Source organism: Hemitrygon akajei, chromosome 2 (genome assembly GCF_048418815.1).
Source record: "Hemitrygon akajei chromosome 2, sHemAka1.3, whole genome shotgun sequence".
In the NCBI taxonomy this organism is placed as follows: domain Eukaryota; kingdom Metazoa; phylum Chordata; class Chondrichthyes; order Myliobatiformes; family Dasyatidae; genus Hemitrygon; species Hemitrygon akajei.
Genome location: NC_133125.1, coordinates 136,140,503 through 136,161,882, shown reverse-complemented (window position 1 = coordinate 136,161,882; position 21,380 = coordinate 136,140,503). Strand labels below are relative to the sequence as shown.

The following is a 21,380-nucleotide window of genomic DNA, read 5'->3' as shown; positions in this document are numbered from 1 at the left end:
GGTTATTTTGCAGGAGAGTTATGAGATAAAATTGAGTTGAGACGGTATTTTAAGTCAAGTGACCAAAGCTCCATTAATATGTAGATTTAAAGGAGACACAAGAGACTGCAGATGCTGGAATCTGGGATCTGCAACAGTCTGCTGAAGGAAGGAACTTGGTGGGTTGGACAGTATCTACAGAGGGAATGGAGTTGTTAAAAGTTTTGGATCAAAATCTTGACATCTGATTTTAAGAAGAATTTTATGAATGCAAAAGAGAGAGAAGCATAAAGGTCATTCTATGAGAAAGCACCCTCTGTTAAAAGCAGCAGCTAACGATCAGTCAGACCAATATCATCGCAAGTCAAATTCTGAATAACATTAGCTTGTCCACACCTGGAGTACTGTGTGCAGATCTGGTCAGCCACCCTAAAGGAAGTGCGCGGTAGCAACCCAGAGGGCACAGAACAGATTCACCAGGATGCGGCCCGGAATGAAGGGCATCATTATAAGGAAGGATTCGACAGGCTGCGATTATTCTCACTGAAATGTGACCTCACTGAGGTTTTTAAATTTACAAGGGGCATAGACAGACAGTCAGAATCCAGGGCTCAGGAGTCCAGAACCAGAAGGCACAGAGTTAACGTGAGAGAGGAGAAATTTAAAGGAGGCCTAAGAGTTAAATTTTACATTGAATTGCTAGAGGAGGGAGTGAAGGCAGATACCAATATGAAGCTTAAGAGGAACTTGGACAGATACTTGGATAGGAAAGGTGTAGAATGATACTGATGAAGGCAAATGAGATTTTTGTAGACAGCATCAGACAAGATGTGTAGAATGGTCCTGTTTGTGTGCTGTATGCTTCCATGCTTGCCAATTCATCACAAGGTGCAGTCCCTTCAAATATGCCAAGGTTCAGTCGCTCTGGAACACCTTGTTAGTTTGCTGTGCACTAAACCTGGAACTGGGATGAGCACAGCGTGCAGCAGAATGTACCTCAGCAGTAGAACACAACCCCACCACTGCCAAATGTGTCGCCTCACTGATTGAGCATCGCTCCCCCGGTCTCACACTTAGAACAATAACAACACCATCTGCCACTCTCCAAGGACAAGAGGTTGGCACCTGAGCAAAAAGGACACCCTTGTGCATCTATTCCATCTCCCATCAGAAATATTAATTGCAAACAGAACGCTCCAGGGTTGTAGAGACTGGACAGCTTATACTTGTTATCTCCAGTCTCATTTCTAATTAGCAAGCAGCATACCATGAGAAACCATAACAACGCTAACTTTACAGCCAACACTCATATTCTGCGATTGTTATTGCAACAAGCTGCAAGGCAAGCCAGATACAACTATAATGTTTAAAAGGTATTTTGGACAGATACTGGGATAGAAATGGAATAAAGAGGCAGGAGTTTAATACTGGCAAATGGGATTACTGTAGATTGGCATCATGGTTGACATGGGTGAGTTGGTACAGCCTCCCCTTTATGGATTCTGTCTGTACTTCTCCCTGCCTCCGTTTATTAGCCAGTATAGTTAAAGAACCCAATCACCCTGAATATTCTCTCCTCTCCTCGCTTCCATCGGGCAGAAGAATCAAGAGCCTGAAAGCGTGTACCACCAGGCTCAAGGACAGCTTCTATCCCACACTTGAATCTTTTACACTTTATTCTGCATTGTTATTACTTCATTCTGTTCTACCTCAATATGAAATGATTGAATCTGTATAAGAAAGATACGAGACAGGCTTTTTATTGTATCTTGGTACATGAGACAATAATAAACCAATACCGATATCAACAACAAAAAGCCCAATTTTATGCTGCATGATTCCATGATCCCAGTAAAGCTCTAACTATTATTATTAGATAGGTTTGATAAGACATTAAAATACTGGTGTTATTGTCTTGGGTTCTAATTTGTGGATGGGAGCGAGGGAGGTGCAGTCAGGTAACGAGGGATTCCTTTAGGGAAGGAATTCCAAAGCATTGAGCCTTGGCAGCTGAATACATCACCACCAGCGAATAGGGTCGAGCAGGGATTTTTGATAGGGAGCAGCCATTTGGCCCATCTATTCTGTGTCAACTCATAGTAGGTCAAGCCCATATAGGCATGGTGCCCTTGCAGCAGTTGAACTACTGGATTAGTAGAGGTCTCAACTCAATGTGGAGATGAGAGGTTGAATCCCACCACGGCATAATGGGCACTTAAATTTGGACTGGTAAACTGGAATTTTCCACAATAGAGTCTCATGGCAATCATGACAACAATAACTATTGGATTATCTTAAGATCTGCTGCCCTTACCCTGTACACGACTTCAGACCAACACTATGTGGTCTCAAACACACTCACTTAACAGGCCGAGCGAGCCATTAGTTGTCCCCTCCACTTTGACAAATAGGCTTAGTCCATTACTTCAAGAAAGCTTAAATCATGAAAAATTAATAAATTAGGAAACTGTTCCCCACCCCCCACTTCTCCTGCATTGTCTTGCCCAAGGGTGAGTAAAGGGGAGAAGGGGAGTAGGGGCTGCAGAGATATCTAAAAGCAACATAAAACACAGATAGGGAGGAGTCGAACCATGGAAAGATCTGAAAAGAAAGGCAGCAAGTGAAAATATAGTATCAACGAATATGTAGGCACATAAATGTGTAGGCAGAAGTGAGTGATTTAGTTAGCCGTTTGACTACTAATGTGATTGGATCAGGTCAAAATTGTGGGCCAAAGGGCCTGTTCCTGTGCTATACTGTTCTATGTTCCAAATTCTATCAATTGGCCAAGACTTGGTGCAAGTGAACAAATACAGTGGTTTTGGTGATCTCAGTAAGAGGACCAGGAAGTAGAACTCTTGGTTACTGTTCCTTCTTGTCAGACTTTAAAAGACAGTTGGGTAGGTGCATATATAGGAAAGGTTTAGAAGTTTATGGGCCAAACACTGACAATTGGGATTAACTTGAATGGAGCATCTTGATTGGCATGGACCAGCAGAGCTGAAGGGCATGTTTCTGTTCCATTTCACTCTGTGATTAGTGCTTCACTTTAAATATCACACTGGCAATGTGGGTGAAATGCAGCCAAGGGTGTGAGACAGCATCACAAACTGCAATGCAAGCTTGTCCAAGCAGAACATTTACTCAACTGAAGAGGTAAGTCCTGAAATGCCCGTATTCACAGTTCAGTATCATAAACTCAAATACATGCAAAGCATTGTTTTTCTCTTCAAATCTTTCAGGTACTTTGCAATCAACAAGGATCCACGTTTCAGTGAAATTATCTGTGCTTTTCACTTTAGGTTTGCACTCAACCATGGAGATGTGGGAAGGACCACCAGCAGTATCAGCCACATTCCATTGTTAGCACATTTTCTCTCTAATGAGCTCAATGGCTTGTTCACAAAAAGCCTTTTCCGCTCTTTCAGTTCAAGGCTGAGCAAGTGTTCATCCTCGGACCAGAGGACAGGACACAGCCTCAGAATAGAAGGATACCCTTTTAGAAGAAAGATAAGGAGGAATTTCTTTAGCCAGAGAGGTGAACTTGTCGCAGATGGCTGTCGAGGCCAAGTCGTTGGGTATACTTAAAGTGGAGGTTGATTAGTAAGGGCATTAAAGGTCATGGGGTAAAGGTAGGAGAATGGGTTGAGAAGGATAAGAAATCAGCCATAATAAATGTTCGAGCAGACTTGATGGCAGAATGGATTAGCTCTGCTTGCATGTGTTTTGTTCTTTATGCAGTTATTAAACAGTTCAAGTAATAAATTTACTTTAAACATCAAACTGCTTAATGCTGCAATAAGGGTGTGTGCATGGATGCACAAGCATGCATTTCCCTGCATTTGCCAATGTGCCTGGAAAGACTGTACAGCAGCTTTCCAACCATCTTGGACCACCCGATTATTAGACACAGATCATGTCCTACACAGCTCCTTGTAGCACATGACAGACTATTGCCAGACCACGTGAAAAGAGTTTGTATACAATTATCTTCAGGCCAGCACTTAAAGAAAGTCACCAACAATCCTGAGGGATTACAAGAAAGAGATGCAAAGGATTCAGTTTCCAAGGTAAGATAAAGTTACAATTTTGCCATCAACATCTCACCAAAGACACTTACAAATTTTTACAGATGTACCGTGGAGAGCATTCTAACTGGTTGCATCACTGTCTGGTATGGGGTGGCGGTGGGGAGGCACTGTACAGGATCAAAATAAGCTGGAGAAAGTCGTGACCTCATCATGGGCACAACTCTCACCAGCATCCAGGACACCACAAGGAGTGATGCCTCAAAAAGGAGGCATCCATCATTAAGGACCCCCCTCACCCACGTCATTGCTATCATCTGAAAGGAGGTACAGAAGAGAGAAGGAATACACTCAACAACACACTGTAATTCAGTTTCTATTATTATGCATTGCAATGTACTAGCACAAAACAATAAATTTCACAACATATGCCAATGATATTAACCTGATTCTAACTCTAAATTATCTCCAGATTCTACCACTCATCTCCACACTCGGGGCATTTTACAGTGGTCAAGTAACCTACAGATCTACATGTTTTTGGATTGTGGGAGAAAACTGGAACATTAGGAAGAAATCCACGTGGTCATAAGGAGAACATGCAAACTCCACATAGAGAGCACCTGTGAAAAGATTTGAACGGGTTGCTGGAGATGTGAGGTAGCAACTCTTCCATCTGGTTAGGCCCAGCTCTCTAGTGGATAAAATGACATGAAAATCAACAGATGCTCTTCAGCTTGTTTGGAAAAGCCTGCTGCTTACAGGTAAATTTCCAGAATTCCCTTTTGGCCAGTGGATTACTCTCCAAGAATACTTCCTTTGAGATAAATGGGATAGAGATGAGACAATCTTCCATCTTTTTGTGGGCCATGCATTTGTAAAGGTCAGGAAAAATATGCAAGGGTCAAGAGGACTCTTAGATGTATATAGGCTGTTCCCAAGAATACAAATCAGGACAAGTATCAAGTTCTACTGGAAGGCTGACTCCTGTATAACAGATCCTTGATAGACTGTTCAAGGAGACCACAGTAGTGGCAATGGAGTCTTGTAGACAGAGTACACAAACACTACTAATGTACAGACATAATAACATCATGACTGTATAGACTGAACACTACAAACATAAAGAAAGACATGCACTGTCTCTTTTGTATTTTAAGTATCTATTAGTTTTTCAAGTTTTTTTTCAAAATAAGGGGCTTGAACATACAAGTTTCTCCTCATAAACATGAGAAATTCTGGGGGTGCTAGAAATCTAAACAAAACCCAAAATGCAGGTGGAACTCAGGTCAGGCAGCATCAATAGAAATGAATAAAGTTGAAGGTTTAGGCCGAGACCCTTCTTCAAGACTGAGAAGGAAGGGGGAAGACACCAGAATAAAAAGGTGAGGGGGGGGGGGCAGACACTATCTAGAAGGTGACAGGTGAAACCAGGTGGGAAGGAAAGATAAAGGGCTGGAGAAGAAGGAATCTGGTAGGAGAGGAGAGTGGACCACTGGAGTAAGGACAGGAGGGTACCCAGAGGGAAGTAATATGGAGGTGAGAAGAGGTAAAAGGTCAGAGTTGAGAATAGAGGAAGGAGGGAACGGAATTCTTCTTTACTAAAAGATGATATCAATATTCATGCTATCAGTCTGGAGGGTACCCAGTCGGAATATAGGGTGTTGCTCCTCGACCCTGAGGGTGGCCTCAACTTGGCAAAAGAAGGGGCCATAAATTGACATACAGGTGGACCCCGTTTTTTGAACATTCACTTTACGACACCTCGCTGTTACTAAAGACCTACATTAGTTACCTGTTTTCGCTAACAGAAGGTATATTCCCTGTTACGAAAAAAGGCGGTGCGTGCCCCAAGCAGCCAAGCTCCTCCCCCGGAACTGCATTCTAGCCGGCAATGCTTAAACATGTGTTGATTTATTTTGTGCATCCGTTAGCAAGATGAGTTCTAAGGGATAGGAAAAGCCTAAACAAATTCGTAAGGGTGTTACACTCAGCATAAAACTAGACATAATTAAGCCTTTCGATCGTGGTGAACGAAGTAAGGACATTGTCCGCGTGTTGAACCATTCGCACCATTTATACGCAGAAAATAAGAATCTTGAAAGCTGCCGATGTCACTGTTGGTTCTGCTTGTAGCAAAGTGGTTCTCTTAGTCGGCATCCAATAATGGATAAAATGGAAAGTCTATTGCTTGAGTCGATTGATGGGTGTACAAAGCGTGGTGTTCCGTTAAGTTCTCTTATACTTAAGGAAAAATCAGTCAGTCTTTTTAATAAGCTGAAACAGAAAGCACTGGATGATGGTGATGAAAGTGTTGTGAAAGTGGAATTTAAAGGTAGTCGTCAGTGGTTTGATTGGTTTCTAAGGCGAGGGCAGCTTCATAGCTTAAAGTTTACTGGACAGAGTGCTTCGGCTGATACTGAAGCTGCCGAAAAGTTCCCAGCAGAACTGAAGAAAATAATTACAGAAGATGGTTATTCGTATAAGCAAGTGTTTAACTGTGACGAAACTGCAATTTATTGGAAAAAATTGTCGAGCATCCCAGCCTCCGACGACTCGGCCTAACACATCATCATCAGTGTGCTCACTGTCTTCCCGATTCCAGTAAGTGAAACTGCACTGTACATACATTATTTCTACTTTATATAGGCTGTGTATTTTTATGTGTTATTTGGTATGATTTGACAGTTTCATAGCTTAAAAGTTACTGGAGAGACTGCTTCCACTACGTAGTGAGATTATACGCTATGCTAGACAGTGCTGCAATGATTGCAGAAAAGTATTTCTACTTTATATAGGCTGTGTATATGTCAGATCATTCCTGCTTTTACTATATGTTACTGTTATTTTAGGTTTTATATGTTATTTGGTATGATTTGGTAGGTTACTTTTTGGGTCTGGGAATGCTCACAAATTTTTCCCATATAAATAAATGGTAATTGCTTCTTCACTTTACGACATTCCAGCTTACGAACCGTTTCATAGGAACGCTCTACCTTTGAATAGCGGGGGAAGCCTGTATTAAAATGGAAATTGGAATTAAAATGTCAGGCCACCAGAAAGTTCCACTTGTGGTGGACAGAGCAACTTTTCTCTTCATTTCGGGTTTGTATCCCGATGGCATCACTGCTCACAAATTAGATTCATACAGTCTCACAGCACAGAAAGAGGTCCTTTCGCCCAACTGACCCACGCCAACCAAGCTAGTGCCATCTGCCTGCATTTGGCCCTTGTCTCTTTAAAACATTCCTATTAATGTACCTGCCCAAGTACCTTTTAAATGTTGTTGATGTACTTGCCTCAACCACTTCCGCTGGCAGCTTATTCCATATACTAGTTACAGACTGGGTAGAAAGGATCCTCCTCAGGTTTCTTTTATGAATCTCAACCCCATTACCTCAAACCTAAATTCTTCTAAGTCAAACTTTTGTTCCAAACACTGCTCAGATAAATTAACTGTTACTCATGGCCACTGGCAAATGCACAAGTGAATAAGAAAAGGGGTGAGAAAGAGAGAGTAAAGCTACTGGGTAATGTCACGCGGATGAAATTAATGGCTGCATTTCTCCAGTGTGTAAAGCCGGAAGAACTGAATCCGTGATTATTTACCCCAAAGGCTGTCAAGGGAGTTCCGGCCACGTCCATCAGAGTGAAGAACCACTGTGTGTCAGCTTGATCAGGATACTATGACAATTGGATCCAGATCCCCTGGGCCCCTGCAGCCACAATTCCCACAGCAATAGCCAGCCTTCAAGTAATTCCATTTCTCAGTGCATTTTAAAAACAGTGCTAATCTGTTCTCAGGAAGAATTGATTCCTTTCTTTAAAACAAAAACCTCAGAGGTACTGTGTTATTTAATTCTCCTGAATTGTGGTTTCGGCAGAGCAGTCAAGAGTGATGTGAGCAACAGTCTGCTGGAGGAACTCTGTGGGTCAAGTAGTATTGCCGAGTAAAGGATCTGTTGACGTTTTCGGTCAAAACCCAGTATCAGGGCCGAGAGTGGAGAGGGAAGCTAGCCATTGTAAAGAGGAAATGGAGACTGAGAAGATACAGGTCCAACGTGATTAGTGGACTGAGAAGGGGTTAAAGATGATGGGCAGGTAGTGGAGGGGAGATGAGGGGAATGGGCAGTGGTGATCACTGACTCAGATGTTACACAGATTCTCATAGGTACCAGCAGTTATTGAAATATCAAAAATTCACCTTTGATGTAGGAGGGGACCTTTCAAGAGTCTGATAACCGTGGGATAGGAGTTATTTTTTGAAATAAAGGGGCTGAAAAAGTAAGTATCTCTTCAGCTCAGGTTTGTAAACCTATTGTATCACTGCTCACAAATTAGATTCGTAGAGTCACACAACGCAGAAATAGGACCAACTGGTGAGATAGTTAAAACTCCAATCTCAATAACCACTGGTATCTTTGAGGCTTTTTTTTCCCAATGTTGAAATCTCCAGGCACAACTTCATTAAGAAACAGGTTGTGGATATTTTGGCAGAGAGATAGGGTGAAGTGATATAGAAAGAAAGACGTATCTTCAATGGGAAGAGGGAGATGGGCGACATTAGAACTGAGCTTTTCTTTGCTATACGTAGTATCCTCAAATTTTGCAATTTAGAACATGCGACTGTAATCGCTGAGTTGTGAACACAGCCCCGTCCATCATGCAAACCAACCTTCCCTCCACCGACTCCATCTACACTTCACACTGCTGCAGGACAGTAGCCGACATAACCAATGCCGTCTCCCACTCTAGTTATTCTTTCTGCTTCCCCCTCTCATCACACAGAATATATAAAAGCTAGATAGCATGTACCATCAGGCTTAAGGACAACTTTTATCCCACTGTTATCAGACTCTTGAATGGACCTCTCATCTTGATCTCCCAACTCTTCTCATTATGACCCTTGCAACTTTTTTGTTCACTTTCTCTGTTGCTGTAACACTAATTCTGCATTCTGTTTTCTCTTCACTATCTCAACGTACCACGAAGGGAATGATCTGTCTGGACAATAAAAAAAAAACAAAAGCCTTTCACTGTCTCAGCACGTGTGACAAAAATAAAATCAATATCAAAAACAAGCTACATATTTTTGTCTAATTATGCATTTTTTCTTTCAAATATTGTTTCTGAGATGTGTTAGACATGAAGTAAGTTGACAAAACATAAGAAGAAAGATCCCATCTTCAGTCTTCCACTTTGATATCTGAATTCATACCCTAGTGGGTGTACCATCAGTTAATTAGAGGAGAAAGAAGAAAGTCCACTTGAAGACAACCTGGATGGGCAATCATGATTACATAGACTGTAATTGTACTGCACTTAGTCTATAAACCTAACACTTTATTCTCTGTTCTGTTATTGCTTTCCCTTGCACTACTTCAATGCACTGATAATTAAATGGTCTGTATGGATGGCATGTATAAGAAAGAATTTTCACTGTACCTTGGTCCAATGTGACAATAATAAACCAATTTACCTAAGCATATTGCTTTACAAATTACTCAAATATCACCTATAGCTTGTCCTGGTCCAACCACTTTGATGTGCTCGGAATGCACATCAGCAACCTCTGCTTCCTCAGAAGGGTAAGTAAATTTAGCATGTCCCACTGCCCTTCACCAACTTTTATCTATGCATCTGATCCAGATGCATCCAAGCTTGGTATGGCAACTTCTTTGCTCAAAAACACAAGAAAAGTTGTCAAAAGTTCCAGACCATCATGGAAAACAGCTATCCCTGAATTTACTCCATCAACACTTCCCCTGCCTCAGGAAAGTAGCTGATGTATTCAAAAACCTCTCCCGCCCAGGTCGTTCTTTATTCTTCTCTATCCTATTGGGTAGAAGATTTTTAAAAAATGAGTAAACCTACAAGCTGACTCAGTGGGATCTCCTAATCTGTCATTATAAGGCTTTTCAATGGACCTCTTGTTCAATAAAGACACCTTACGTACCTGTCTGCATTGCCCTTTCTCTGTAATTATAACACTATGTTATACAATTAAATTCTGCATTTTCCTTTGTGCTACTTCGATGTACTGATCTTCGGAATGATCTATATGAGTGGTTTGTAAAACAATGCTTTTCACTATATTTTGGTCTATGTATAATAATAAACCAAATACCGATCACCAATCCCATTACAAAATGGAGAGATAGACTTGAAGGTAGCAAACTCAGAAGACTCTCAAAGCACAGTTTCTATATGTGTTAGGTATACCAATAATAATGGTCCATTAAGTTGTTCTTAAATGGACATGCATATATTTCTTTGAATGACTCAAATGGTATCTCGCTCTGGTACTAGATGGGGACAACCATCGGAGACTCGAGGCAGGAAACTCCTTCTGATATTCAAAAATCATCTTCAATTTTAAACTTGGCTATGCTCGATCTTGTCCTATTTTATAGACATATTTTTACTATTATCAAGCTTCCAGTTGTTATGTTGACGTAACCTTTCCCCTGAAATAGAAGCTTTCAGCTACAGTTCTCCACACATCACTCAATCTCTTGCATTATAAATTCAAGAGGCAGACTTTAAAGTACCAACCTCCTTCAATCAGATTGGTAAGGAACAGGATTTATGAAGCACAGCTTCTAAATTGCCAAAGCAGTTAAAGCGAAGAAAAAGAGCTGAGGGTTTGACCTTCTCTTTTAAGGTAACAACACAAATACAGAAATTACAATGTGCAAGAAAACAAGACTTCCTGAACAAAAACAATGTATCATGATTGTGTTTCTCTCCGCAGACTGCAACTTTAATTGCGCTGAAATGATGTACATGCTAATAATAAATATAAGGTGCCATTTTGCAGAAATGTCTCTGGTTAAAAATGAAGGATCATTAAGAAAAAAGGTTAAGGAAAGATTGCCTTTTGATATTTTCACGTGATGCATGGTGGATATTTTAGCTTAAGAACAAATAGATTTAAAGAAAAATGGTCAAATTGACACCCGTAATATGTGAGTCTTGGCCCTGTATCTCTGATTTTTAAGGCTGTTTGCTTTATGGTTACAACATCGAAGCTGGCAATACTCACAGCCTCCTTGGGGCAAGCTCTAATTATCATTGTCACCATCTATTTTGGCTCTAGGTTGGGATGTTGTGGGTTCAAGCTGCAGTCTAAATCAATAATCTAGACTCTGACCCTGGTGTCAACTGTGGCTCACCTCTAATTCAGAAGGTTGTGGGTTCAAGTCCCCCTCTGGATACTTAAGCCTGATATACTCTGCCAATATTCCAGTACTGAGGGTATGACGTAGATATGTCAGTAAACAATCTTAGTGTACAGTAATTCACTGTATGATGTAGATGTGATAAAATGCATAGAATATTTTTTTCAGGCATAATTTCTTAGGTAGAGTCATGCAGCATGGAAACAGGTCAGTTGGCTCAATTGGTCCATGCCAAACTTGATTCCCAACTAAGCTGGTCCCATCCCTTGAAACCTTCCCTATCTATGTACCTACTGTATGTACATTTTAAATGCTGTTAAAGTAACTGCCTCTACCACTCACCTTAAGAGATGTTTGGATAGGTACTGGATGAGAGAGGTATGGAGGGTGATGGCCTGGGCACAGGTAGATGGGACTAGGCAAAAAAACCGGGCCGCACAGACTAGATGTGCAGAAAAGCTTGCTTCAGTGTTGTGGTGCTCTATGATCTCATTACTCTGGCAGCTCACTCCATATAACGACCATCCTCTATGCGAAAAAGTTGTCCCTCTGCTTTCCATTTATTTTCTCCCTTCCCACATGAAACTCACACCCTGTAGTTCTTGTTTCCCCAATGCTGAGGGAAAGATGGTGCGCCGTCCTCGGGCACCTCTTCTACATTTGCCCTATTTCCTGATGTTGGATTAAATTAAGCCCAAACAGTTAAATCTCAGTGAAGATCTGAGCAGTTTTCACAGTACTTTGTACCTCAGCTGACTACGCCATCACGCTTCATCTGGTGCAACTCACACAAAACGCTGGAGGAGCTCAGCAGGCCAGGCTGCATCCATGGAACAGAGTAGACAGTCGACGTTTCACGCCAAGACCCTTCGTCAGGACTGAAAGGTCCTGAAAAAATGGTCTTGGTCCGAAACTCAACTGTTTACTCTTTTCCATCGACGCTGACTGCTCTGCTGAATTCTTCCAGCATTTTCGGTGTGTTGCTTCGGATTTCCAGCATCTGCAGATTTTCTCATGTCTGTGACAATTCATCTGGTGCGGCTCCTTTGCTGTCTACGGGGACTTACTCTCACAAACAGGCCCTTGCAGTCCCTGAGGTGTACCCATTAGTGGTCAGGATGGCTGTCAAGTGCTCTGGGTCATCCTGGGAGAGGGAAACACTCTATATTTATGTAAGTGGAAATGCGTACATTATAACCCACGGCAAACTCAATGTCCGCTCCAGTATCAATTACCTTAAAACTCAATGAGTAATAAATTAAGTTGTCCCTCTATATTTTAAAGTGTTGTATATGAGAGTTCCCCATATTCACTTTATGGCCTCTCCACTTGTCGTTTTATAATCTCATAAGGGGCTGCTGCTCCTAAAATCATGCAGAACCAGCTCCAGTATCCTGCCCACTTCCAAGCAAGGAGACAGCTTTTACGCACCCCAGTTGACTTTACTGTAGATACTGAGCAATTCCTCCCGAAATGTGAAGAAATGTCTTTAGCAGTCCATCTCTTCCCAATATAAAACATTCCTAGCCCTATTGAGCTTTCAACCAGGACCACATAAGCTGGACAATAGAACGGTTAGATGCAAATGACTGGCTGTGTGGAGGGCTGATTTATTTCCACTGTCTGTCTAATGAAACCATACTCATTTCCTGATGAATATCTTTTAATTATCATCCTTTTATTCATGTTCGCATAACAGTGTTCAGTGACTACACATTCTCCTAATGCATATTGATCTGTTGGTTTGGCTACATACAAGTCTCTGCTGATTCTCTGGCAGTGTTTACTGGCTTGTGGTGTGCAGGAATTATAAAAGATGGTGATTGATGGATCCAGGTTGATCTCCATGGTTTTCTTGTACAGTAGAGGGGTCTCATTTTTCTCCAGTTCTACAAAGGAGGCTCAGAATTTCAAGGAGGGCAATCTTCAAAGCTGTCAGCAGGAGTTGTGCTTGGATCCACAACGGTCCCACGTTATGTCAAGGTTGTGGCTTTGGGTACCGGGGTTTTCAATCTTAAGAGATATACAGCAAGGAAACAAGCCCTTCAGCTCAAATGTTCCACACTTATCAAGATTCCCATCTAAACAAGTTCCAGCTGTCTATGCCTGCCCCATATTCCTCTAAACATCTCCCATGATTAAACCTCTCCAAATCTCTTTTTAATACTGGTATTTAACTTCCCACAACAGCTCTTTCCATTTATTGCCCAACCTCTGGGTTGCTTCTCAAGTTCCTATTAAGTCTCTGCCCTCTCACCTAAAACCTTTGGGGAAAAGTCTGTATCCAATCAGCCATTCTGTGATCCTCATAATTGCATACACCTCCACAAGATTCCCCTCGTATTCCTCTGTGCCAGTGAATAAATCACTATACTGCTCAAATTCTCTTTGTATCTCAGTTGCTTCAGTCTTTTCTTAATGGTTGATTGGTATGAACCAAATTCTTTTGGAAAAATATCGAGTTACCCAAACTCAATTGCTAGAGCATCTTGTTGCTGTGGTATTGCAGAGGACAGTGATAAACTCCATCCTGGGAATTTAGATGAACATTCTCGACCAGAAGTGTCAACTGTCCATTCCCCTCTAGAGGTGCTACCTGACCCACTAAGTTGCCTCGGCACTCTATGTGTTACTCCATGGTTACTTTGCTCTTCCTCTGACCTTGGTCTGTCAGTAAAAGGAGTTGATTTGCTTTCAATATCTGTTTCTCCCTCTTCGCCACTGGTCCATTATCCCACATGTTCTCCTTTGTAAAGGGAGAGGTGCATGACATATTACGGGTCCTGTCATGAGCTTTCTGTGGGGGCAGCACTGTTTCGTAAGTGGAGAAGCCACCACCTCACTGGTCCAGTTATCTGGGTTCAATAAAGAATTCACTACATCCACCCCTCTTCCTCCTCCAGCTGCCTTATCACCAATATTCCCTCTAAGGTGTGCGTGTGTGAATACGCACAAAGAATTAAAACGGCACTCAAAAGGTTGTCACCCTCTACGTCGTTGGCATGTTAAGCATAATTCACAGTCGTACACAATCACATTTCCTTTTCCGGTTTCTGATGCAGATGGTGTTGACAACGTGGAGTTTGCAATGATTTGTCTGCAGATCTTAGAACTGGCTGTTGTGCTGTTTTTATTGAAGAAATTATTCAGTGTGCACATGTTGTTGTCACTGGGCAAAAAAAAAAAATTGCACAGCATAAGATTTTTGCGCACACTGGTCATTACAAATTAGAGGGAACATTAATTATCAGCCTATCTCATTCTCTTACTCCATGCATTCCATCTGCCAATCAAACTGACCCTCCCCCTACTCTTCCCATCTGCATTCATCGCCTCTCCAACTTGGTTCCATGCCACACCTTTTTCTATCCAATTTGTTCACAGGCAGCCCTTTGTCACCTCTACCAACCACCTTCCTGTCAGGGTTGACTTTCCCCTCCTCCATCTACCAATCAACCTTCCTCACCCGGCTCCCCTTTCGGCTTGCCAGCTCTTGTTCCACCCCGCCCCTCACCTCCTTATACTGGCTATCCCCATTGACCTTTCAGACGAGGTGAAGTGTCTCAGCCCAAAACATTCACAGTCCACTTCCCTCCCCAGATGCTGCCTGACCTACTGAGTTCTTCCAGCTGTTTAATTCTTTTTCGCTTCAGGTTCCAAACCTCTGAAAATTTCTCGGTGTGAGACACTGTGGTGTCACACTGGACTGGTACCTATTCCACGAGCGTCTCTCAAGTCACCCTCCTCAGTATCCAGCCGGTGGTCATCCATCCTGTTGTGGGAGGTCGTCAGTCATACTAGAAAACAGTACAAACCAGCTGAGTAACCACCATAGTGGCTGGGTCTCGAGTTCTTTACCTTGAACTCTCCACCGTGTGGCCGCAAGGTTCCCAAAGGCACTGTTTCGTGTCAACACCAGAATGCACAAATCCTGCCATCAATAAACTTTCAATAGAGTTAACATTTCAGCTGGAGACTTCTTAACCAACCAACATCCATAAGATGCTGATAACCCCACCCCCCCCCATGACATAATCCAGGATTTGAAAGGGCCAACCCAAACTGAAGTGGTTTCAACCAAACATGCAACTGGATCTAGTCTTCGTCAAGATGTCCCTCAGATCTTCACCACGGAACTGCTTGTCTGTGAGCAGCAGGGTCATGTCACTTTTCTTGATTATTTCTGGTTAGGCTGGTCTTCAGCTGAGATCCGATATGCTCAGATCTCCAAAGTGTACACAGAAAGATCCACTCTTCCACAAATTCCAGCACACAAACAGTTAACCTGTAGTAACTGACCTATTAATATGAAGAAATTGACAATCTGTTTCACCCGGGAGGATTTGCTTGCTCACAGTGTAATGAGCTGCAGATAAAGTCAACGTGTTGGAGACAAGTCTCCTGCTGTGCTGACAATCTTGCCGTATCGATCCCACCTAACCTTGCTTGCACATTTAAATTCAGCCCAGAGTGTGAGTGGGCCCGGAGCAACTCGATGAAATTCACAAGGTACTTCCAATCACTCACACGCACTTCTGTGAGGTTGGTTACCATCTGTTAATGCAAACTGATTGTCCATCCTCACTTAGTCACTCAGTGTGAGGTAGGAAAACTCACTGACTTTCCAAAGGAATCCTGGGGGATTGCTGCCCTGTCAGCAGTGCTCTCATTCAGAGGAAATGTTCAACTACTGAACAAAGACAGAACAATTGCCATCTGCTCTCTCAGGTGGATGCATGAGATCTGGCAGTAGTTTTCTGAGGGAAAGTAGGCGGTCATATCTAATTTTGGCTTCAACCTACATCACAATGATCAGTTCGCATCAGTCTTTCACTCCAGACGCTTTGACAAGCTCTCCCTGTCACACACATATACACACAACTTATACAATCTTCTTCTCACTCACACTCCCTATTATAACTCTCCCCCTCACTTCCACTTAGTCTACCTCTCAGTAGCACATACAAACACAGTCTCTGCAACCTGGTTCTTTTATATATCTCTCTCTCTCTCTCACACACACACACACACACTATACAACTCACTCCCTCTCACACAGACACACAAATACTGTACAGCCAATTCCCTCACACTTTATGGGGTGGCACTGTAGCATAGTAGCAGGTTCAGTTCTGCAGCTTTCTGTAAAGAGTTTGTACATTGTACATTGTGAGCGTATATGTTTCCTACGGGTGCTCTCGTTTCCTCAATCATTTCAAAGACATGTTGGTCTTAAACGGTCATCGCCTCATAGGTCTAACTGGTCAGCATGTGTTCGTTCAGCCAAAAGTGCCTGTTACTGCGCAATATCTCTAAATAAATAAGTTATAAACTTCCCCCTCACACACAACTTATACAACCTTTCTCTCTCACTTACACACACCCTGCACAGCTTTGCTCTTATTTATTTATTGATTGATTGATTGATTGATTAATTGAGATAGAGTGCAGAATACATCCTTCAGGCCGTTCGAGCTACACCCAGACAACCCCCGATTTAACCCTTGTCTAATTACAGGATAATTTACAACGACCAATTAACCTAACAGCCGGTACGTCTTTGAACTGTGGTAAGAAACAGGAGCACCCGGAGGAAACCCATGCATCCATGGACAGAACCAACAAGCTCTTTACAGACAGCAGTGGAAATTGAATCCAGGTATTGTAAAGTATTGTGCTAACCACTACGCTACCACACGTATACAGTAAGGACAAGCCCAGCTAAGATGATACAAATTCCCTTCTGCCACTTTCCTGTCCACAAATTCTTTGGCAATTAAGTTAACTTCCAACTTCACCACCACCTATCTTTTGCAGCTAGTTTACAGAAAAATCCACTGCGCCCAGGCCTACCAGAAGTCAGTGTGTTTTTAATATAAAACTGCACTTATGTTTATTGTCACCTGCCTATCACCTCCCCCTGGGTCCCCTCCTCCTTTTCCTTTTCCCATGGTTCAGTCCACTCTACTATCAGAATCCTTCCTTGCCAGCCTCTTATTGTCCCATCCACCTGCTTTCACCTATCATCTTCCAGCTACCCTCCTTCCCCTCCCTCCCTACTTTTTTATTCTGGCATCCGCCCCACTTCCTTTCCAGTCCTGATGAACGGTCTTGGCCCGAAATGCCAACTGTCTCATAGTTGCTGTCTAACCTGCTGAGTTCTTCCAGCATTCTGTGTGTGTTGACATGTATATATAGAGAAAAAGTGTGAAATTGAACTGCCAATACTTTGCAATTCACAAGTTTTATATTTCTTGAATGCCAAAGCTGTAATCACCTAAGGTAAATGCAGACTACAGTTAACCCTATTTATTTTAGGAATAAGGATTTAATAATAAACCAGCAGGTGATTTAGTGGATATACAAATCCTGTCAGAGTCATTTTATGTACAGATACTCCTGTACCTATACCAAGAAATATGGGAGCATGCTTGTATGTACACTTTATGTATGTACATACAGTCTATGTACAGTATATAAGCTAATCGTGTATATTAATATTTACTGAGTTCTTTATGCTTATTGTCCTTTTTATATACTACATCAGACCCGAAGTACCAATCACTTGCTTTTCTTTACGCTTGTATACTGAAGAATGACAATAAACAATCTTGAATCTGAAATGAGGAGGACTTTTGAGTAATCCTGCCATTGTCTCGCAGCTGATGGAGCTGCTGCCTCACAACTCGAGTGACGCAGGTTCAATCCTGCCTCAGGTGCTCCCTGTGTGACACTTGCACCTACTCCCTGAGGCCATATGGATGCTCTGGTTTCTGCCCACACCACAATGAAAAGTGATTTGGTAGGCTAATTGACTACCATAAATAATGCCAAGCGTGCGGACATGTGGTAGAATTTGGGAAGAGTTGATGGGAATGTAGAGGGAATAGATTACAGGGAATGAGATTGACCTGTGAGACAGCACAGACTCAAAGAGCTACAATGATTTCCTTCTGTGTCTTAAAGAAGTATGGGAGCATGCTTTGTTTTGACAATACAGGTGACTGCAGCTCTTTACGATTATGATGGGGAGGGTGATGGAGAAAAGTATTCCCCCCCTTCCTACTCATGAGCCTTGCCAATGTCAGCATTGGAGCGATTAGTCTAGGATTACCAGAATCATTGCAAAGTACGGAGCCTGAGGAACTGACGCCTGCCGAATAGGACTCTTGATGGAGATAAGAGTGCTGTTGAGAGAGGAATGTATTGCAACAAGGCAAAATGTGTGAAGAGATTCCCAGCATCCCTACTTGCTGACACTAGGGAGTGATTTAACCCAACTATTAAGTTCTCATGTGATTGGGTATACCGTTGCCTTTATATTCGACCTTACATTCTACCTTATGCAAAGTTGAGCATTACATTCAAACTATTTCAATGAACTCAAGAGACCACTCAACCTCATGTGACTGCAAATAAATTAATCTCACTACCCTGCTCTTTCTGCAAAATTCTAGATATTACTCTGCTTCTTTTTCAAAAGTACTATATGTCTTATATCTCCAATTCAATTAATGAAGTTCTTACTGAATCGGCTCCTTCCTGTTCTTCTAAATAGGAATGGTGGGCTTTTTTTATTAACGAACTTATGTCCCCATTTCCTGACTCCCGAAGGGCTTCTCACCCTGGAGTTTACAGAAACACTTCATAATTTCAAATGTCCCCTTCCAATCACCCTGTGGCTATCTTGGCTCAGAGAACAATACTCCCAGCTTCTATGGTTCATAAAATCATAGAGTTATACAGCACGCAAACAGGCTCCACAGCCCAACTCATCCATACTGTCCACAGTTCCCATCCAACCCATCTTGCCCCAGTTTGGTCCATATCATCCTAACCATTTCCGATTATGTACCTGTCAAAGTGTCTCTTAAAAGTTGTTACTGTACATTCTCTGGGAGATAAGTTCACAAGATAACTTTTCGTGTGAAAAAGTTGTCCCTCAAGTTCCTATCAAATCATTTCCCTCTCAACTTAATCCTATCTCCTCCAGTACTTGTTTCCCCCACCCTGGGAAAAAGACTGAGTGCAGTTACCCTTTTATGCCCTTCATGACATCATACATTTCTACAAGATTACCTCCCAGCCTCCCTCACTTCACAACCTGTCCAACCTCTCCTTGTCATTCAATCCCTTGAGTCCTGGCAAGATCCTTATCAGTATTTTCTGCACTCTTTCCAATTTGATAACATATTTCCTTTTGCAGGATTGCGGGGTGGCCAAAATACTTCACAGAACTTCAAGTGCATCTTCACCAATGTCTTTGTACAAGCCACGACCTTCTATACTTTGGGTCAACAACCTTAAATTCCTGTGTGTATTATTTTGCAGGACCTGGCCTGGGCCCAGCACGCAATTACAAAGCACAGCACGTCTACCTCCTTAGGAGTTTGCGAAGATTCAACATGGCATCTAAAACATTCATAAACTTCTGTTGATATGTAGTGGAGGGTATATTGATTAGCTGTATCACAGCATAGCATAGAAACACCAATGCCCTTGACTGGAAAATCTTACAAAAAGTAGCACATACAGCCTAATTCATCACAGATAAAGCCCAACCCACCACAGAAAACATTCACACAAAGCATTGTCGCAGGAAAGCAGCCTCTATCATCAACTACCAAGGACATTCCCTCTTCTCTCTGCTGTCATCAGGAAGAAAGTACAGGAGCCTCAGAACTCACACCAACAGGTTCAGGAGCAGTTATTACCCCTCAACCATCAGGCACTTGAATCAAAGGGGATAAGCTCACTCAATTTCACTTGTCCCATCACTGAAAAGTTCCCATAGCTTATGGAAACACTTTCAAGGAACCTTCATCTCATATTCTCAATATTTATTGTTATTGTTACTTTATTTTTGTATTAGCACAGTTTGTTGTCTTTCACACATTGGTTGAATGCCCAAGTTGGTGTGGTCTTTCATTGATTTTGTTATAGTTATTATTCTATGGATTTATTGATTATGTCTACAGGACATTAAATCTCAGGGTTTTATATGATGACATTTATGCACTTTGATAATAAATTTACTTTGAACTTTAATGTTTTGTGGTCGCTGACATTGACAGGATTAGATCAGAAAAGGAGCAGATGAGGCTTCTGTGGAGGTTAAACAGTAACGTGAACTGGATGGGCTGAAATACTTTTTTTCCCACACAACCTATCCTGTGAAACTATATAATTTCATGAGCATTTTATTTTGTTGCATCTTATCAAAACTTCTCGCATCAAAAACTTCTTATGCAAACCATTTAGATTCACAACAGCTATAAAGACCCAACAGAAATATAACCTCAATGCTCAGCGACAATTTGTAATTTCTAAACAAATCTGAATGTAGGCATATTTTTAAAAATTGGTGGTATCCAAACAATTTTTGCAACGTTAATGAGGGATTGAGTTTAACCGCACATTACCAGTAAAATGCCAACAGGCTTTTTTTAATAATAAATCAGATTATTACTTGTTGCTGGTGAATTCTCTCACATCTCTGGAGCAGCAGTTAATGGTTTGGCTGCAGAGTGGGTGTACCAGAGCTGTCAGTCAGATGGCACTTTAGTCTAAAATGGTCCATAATTTCATTCCAAAATAGAAATATTAAAGACGGCGTTGCCAACAACTCTTGTTTGTTATATTTAACAGCACGGAAGACAAATCAAAATACAGTGGGTACTGGAGAATTTGAAAAATGGGGAGGGCATAGTCAACAACATCCGTGAGGGAGAAACTGGGTTAAATCCTGATGAAGAGTCTCAACCTGGAATGTCGACCGTCCATTTCCCTCCACTGACGCTGTCTGACCTGTTGAGTTGCTCCAACTTCTTGTTCAGGTTTCTCCAAGGTCTCCGCATCAGCAGCCCCATGTCTATAAAGTGTTAATGCTTCAACTGCATGACTTTCCATCAGAACTTGGAGAAACTCATCTTCTCCTTGGAGCGACAGAGGATGAGGGGTGACCTGATAGAGGAGTATAAGATGATGAGAGGCATTGATTGTGTGGATGGTCAGAGGCTTTTTCCCAGGGCTGAAATGGCTGCCACAAGAGGGCATAGGATTAAGGTGCTGGGGAGTAGGTACAGAGGAGATGTTAGGGGTAAGTTTTTTACTCAGAGAGTGGTGAATGCGTGGAATGGGCTGCTGGCAACGGTGGTGGAGGCGGATACGATAGGGTCTTTTAAGAGACTTT

General features: G+C 42.0%; 1 protein-coding gene across 12 annotated transcripts in view; it reads right to left on the bottom strand.

The window, feature by feature from the left end:
• The window catches only part of LOC140715809 (protocadherin-9), a 795,188-nt gene that overhangs the window by 699,385 nt on the left and 74,423 nt on the right, over positions 1–21,380 (bottom strand). Inside the window, exon 2 of one of the 12 annotated variants that reach the window (XM_073028302.1) lies at positions 14,281–14,357. The exons of the other annotated variants lie outside the window; for them this stretch is intronic. Coding sequence (XP_072884403.1) covers positions 14,355–14,357 — 3 coding nt within the window. The 3' untranslated portion in view covers positions 14,281–14,354. Of the gene's footprint in view, positions 1–14,280; positions 14,358–21,380 lie in introns of those variants that run through there. 12 annotated transcript variants of the gene reach the window in all.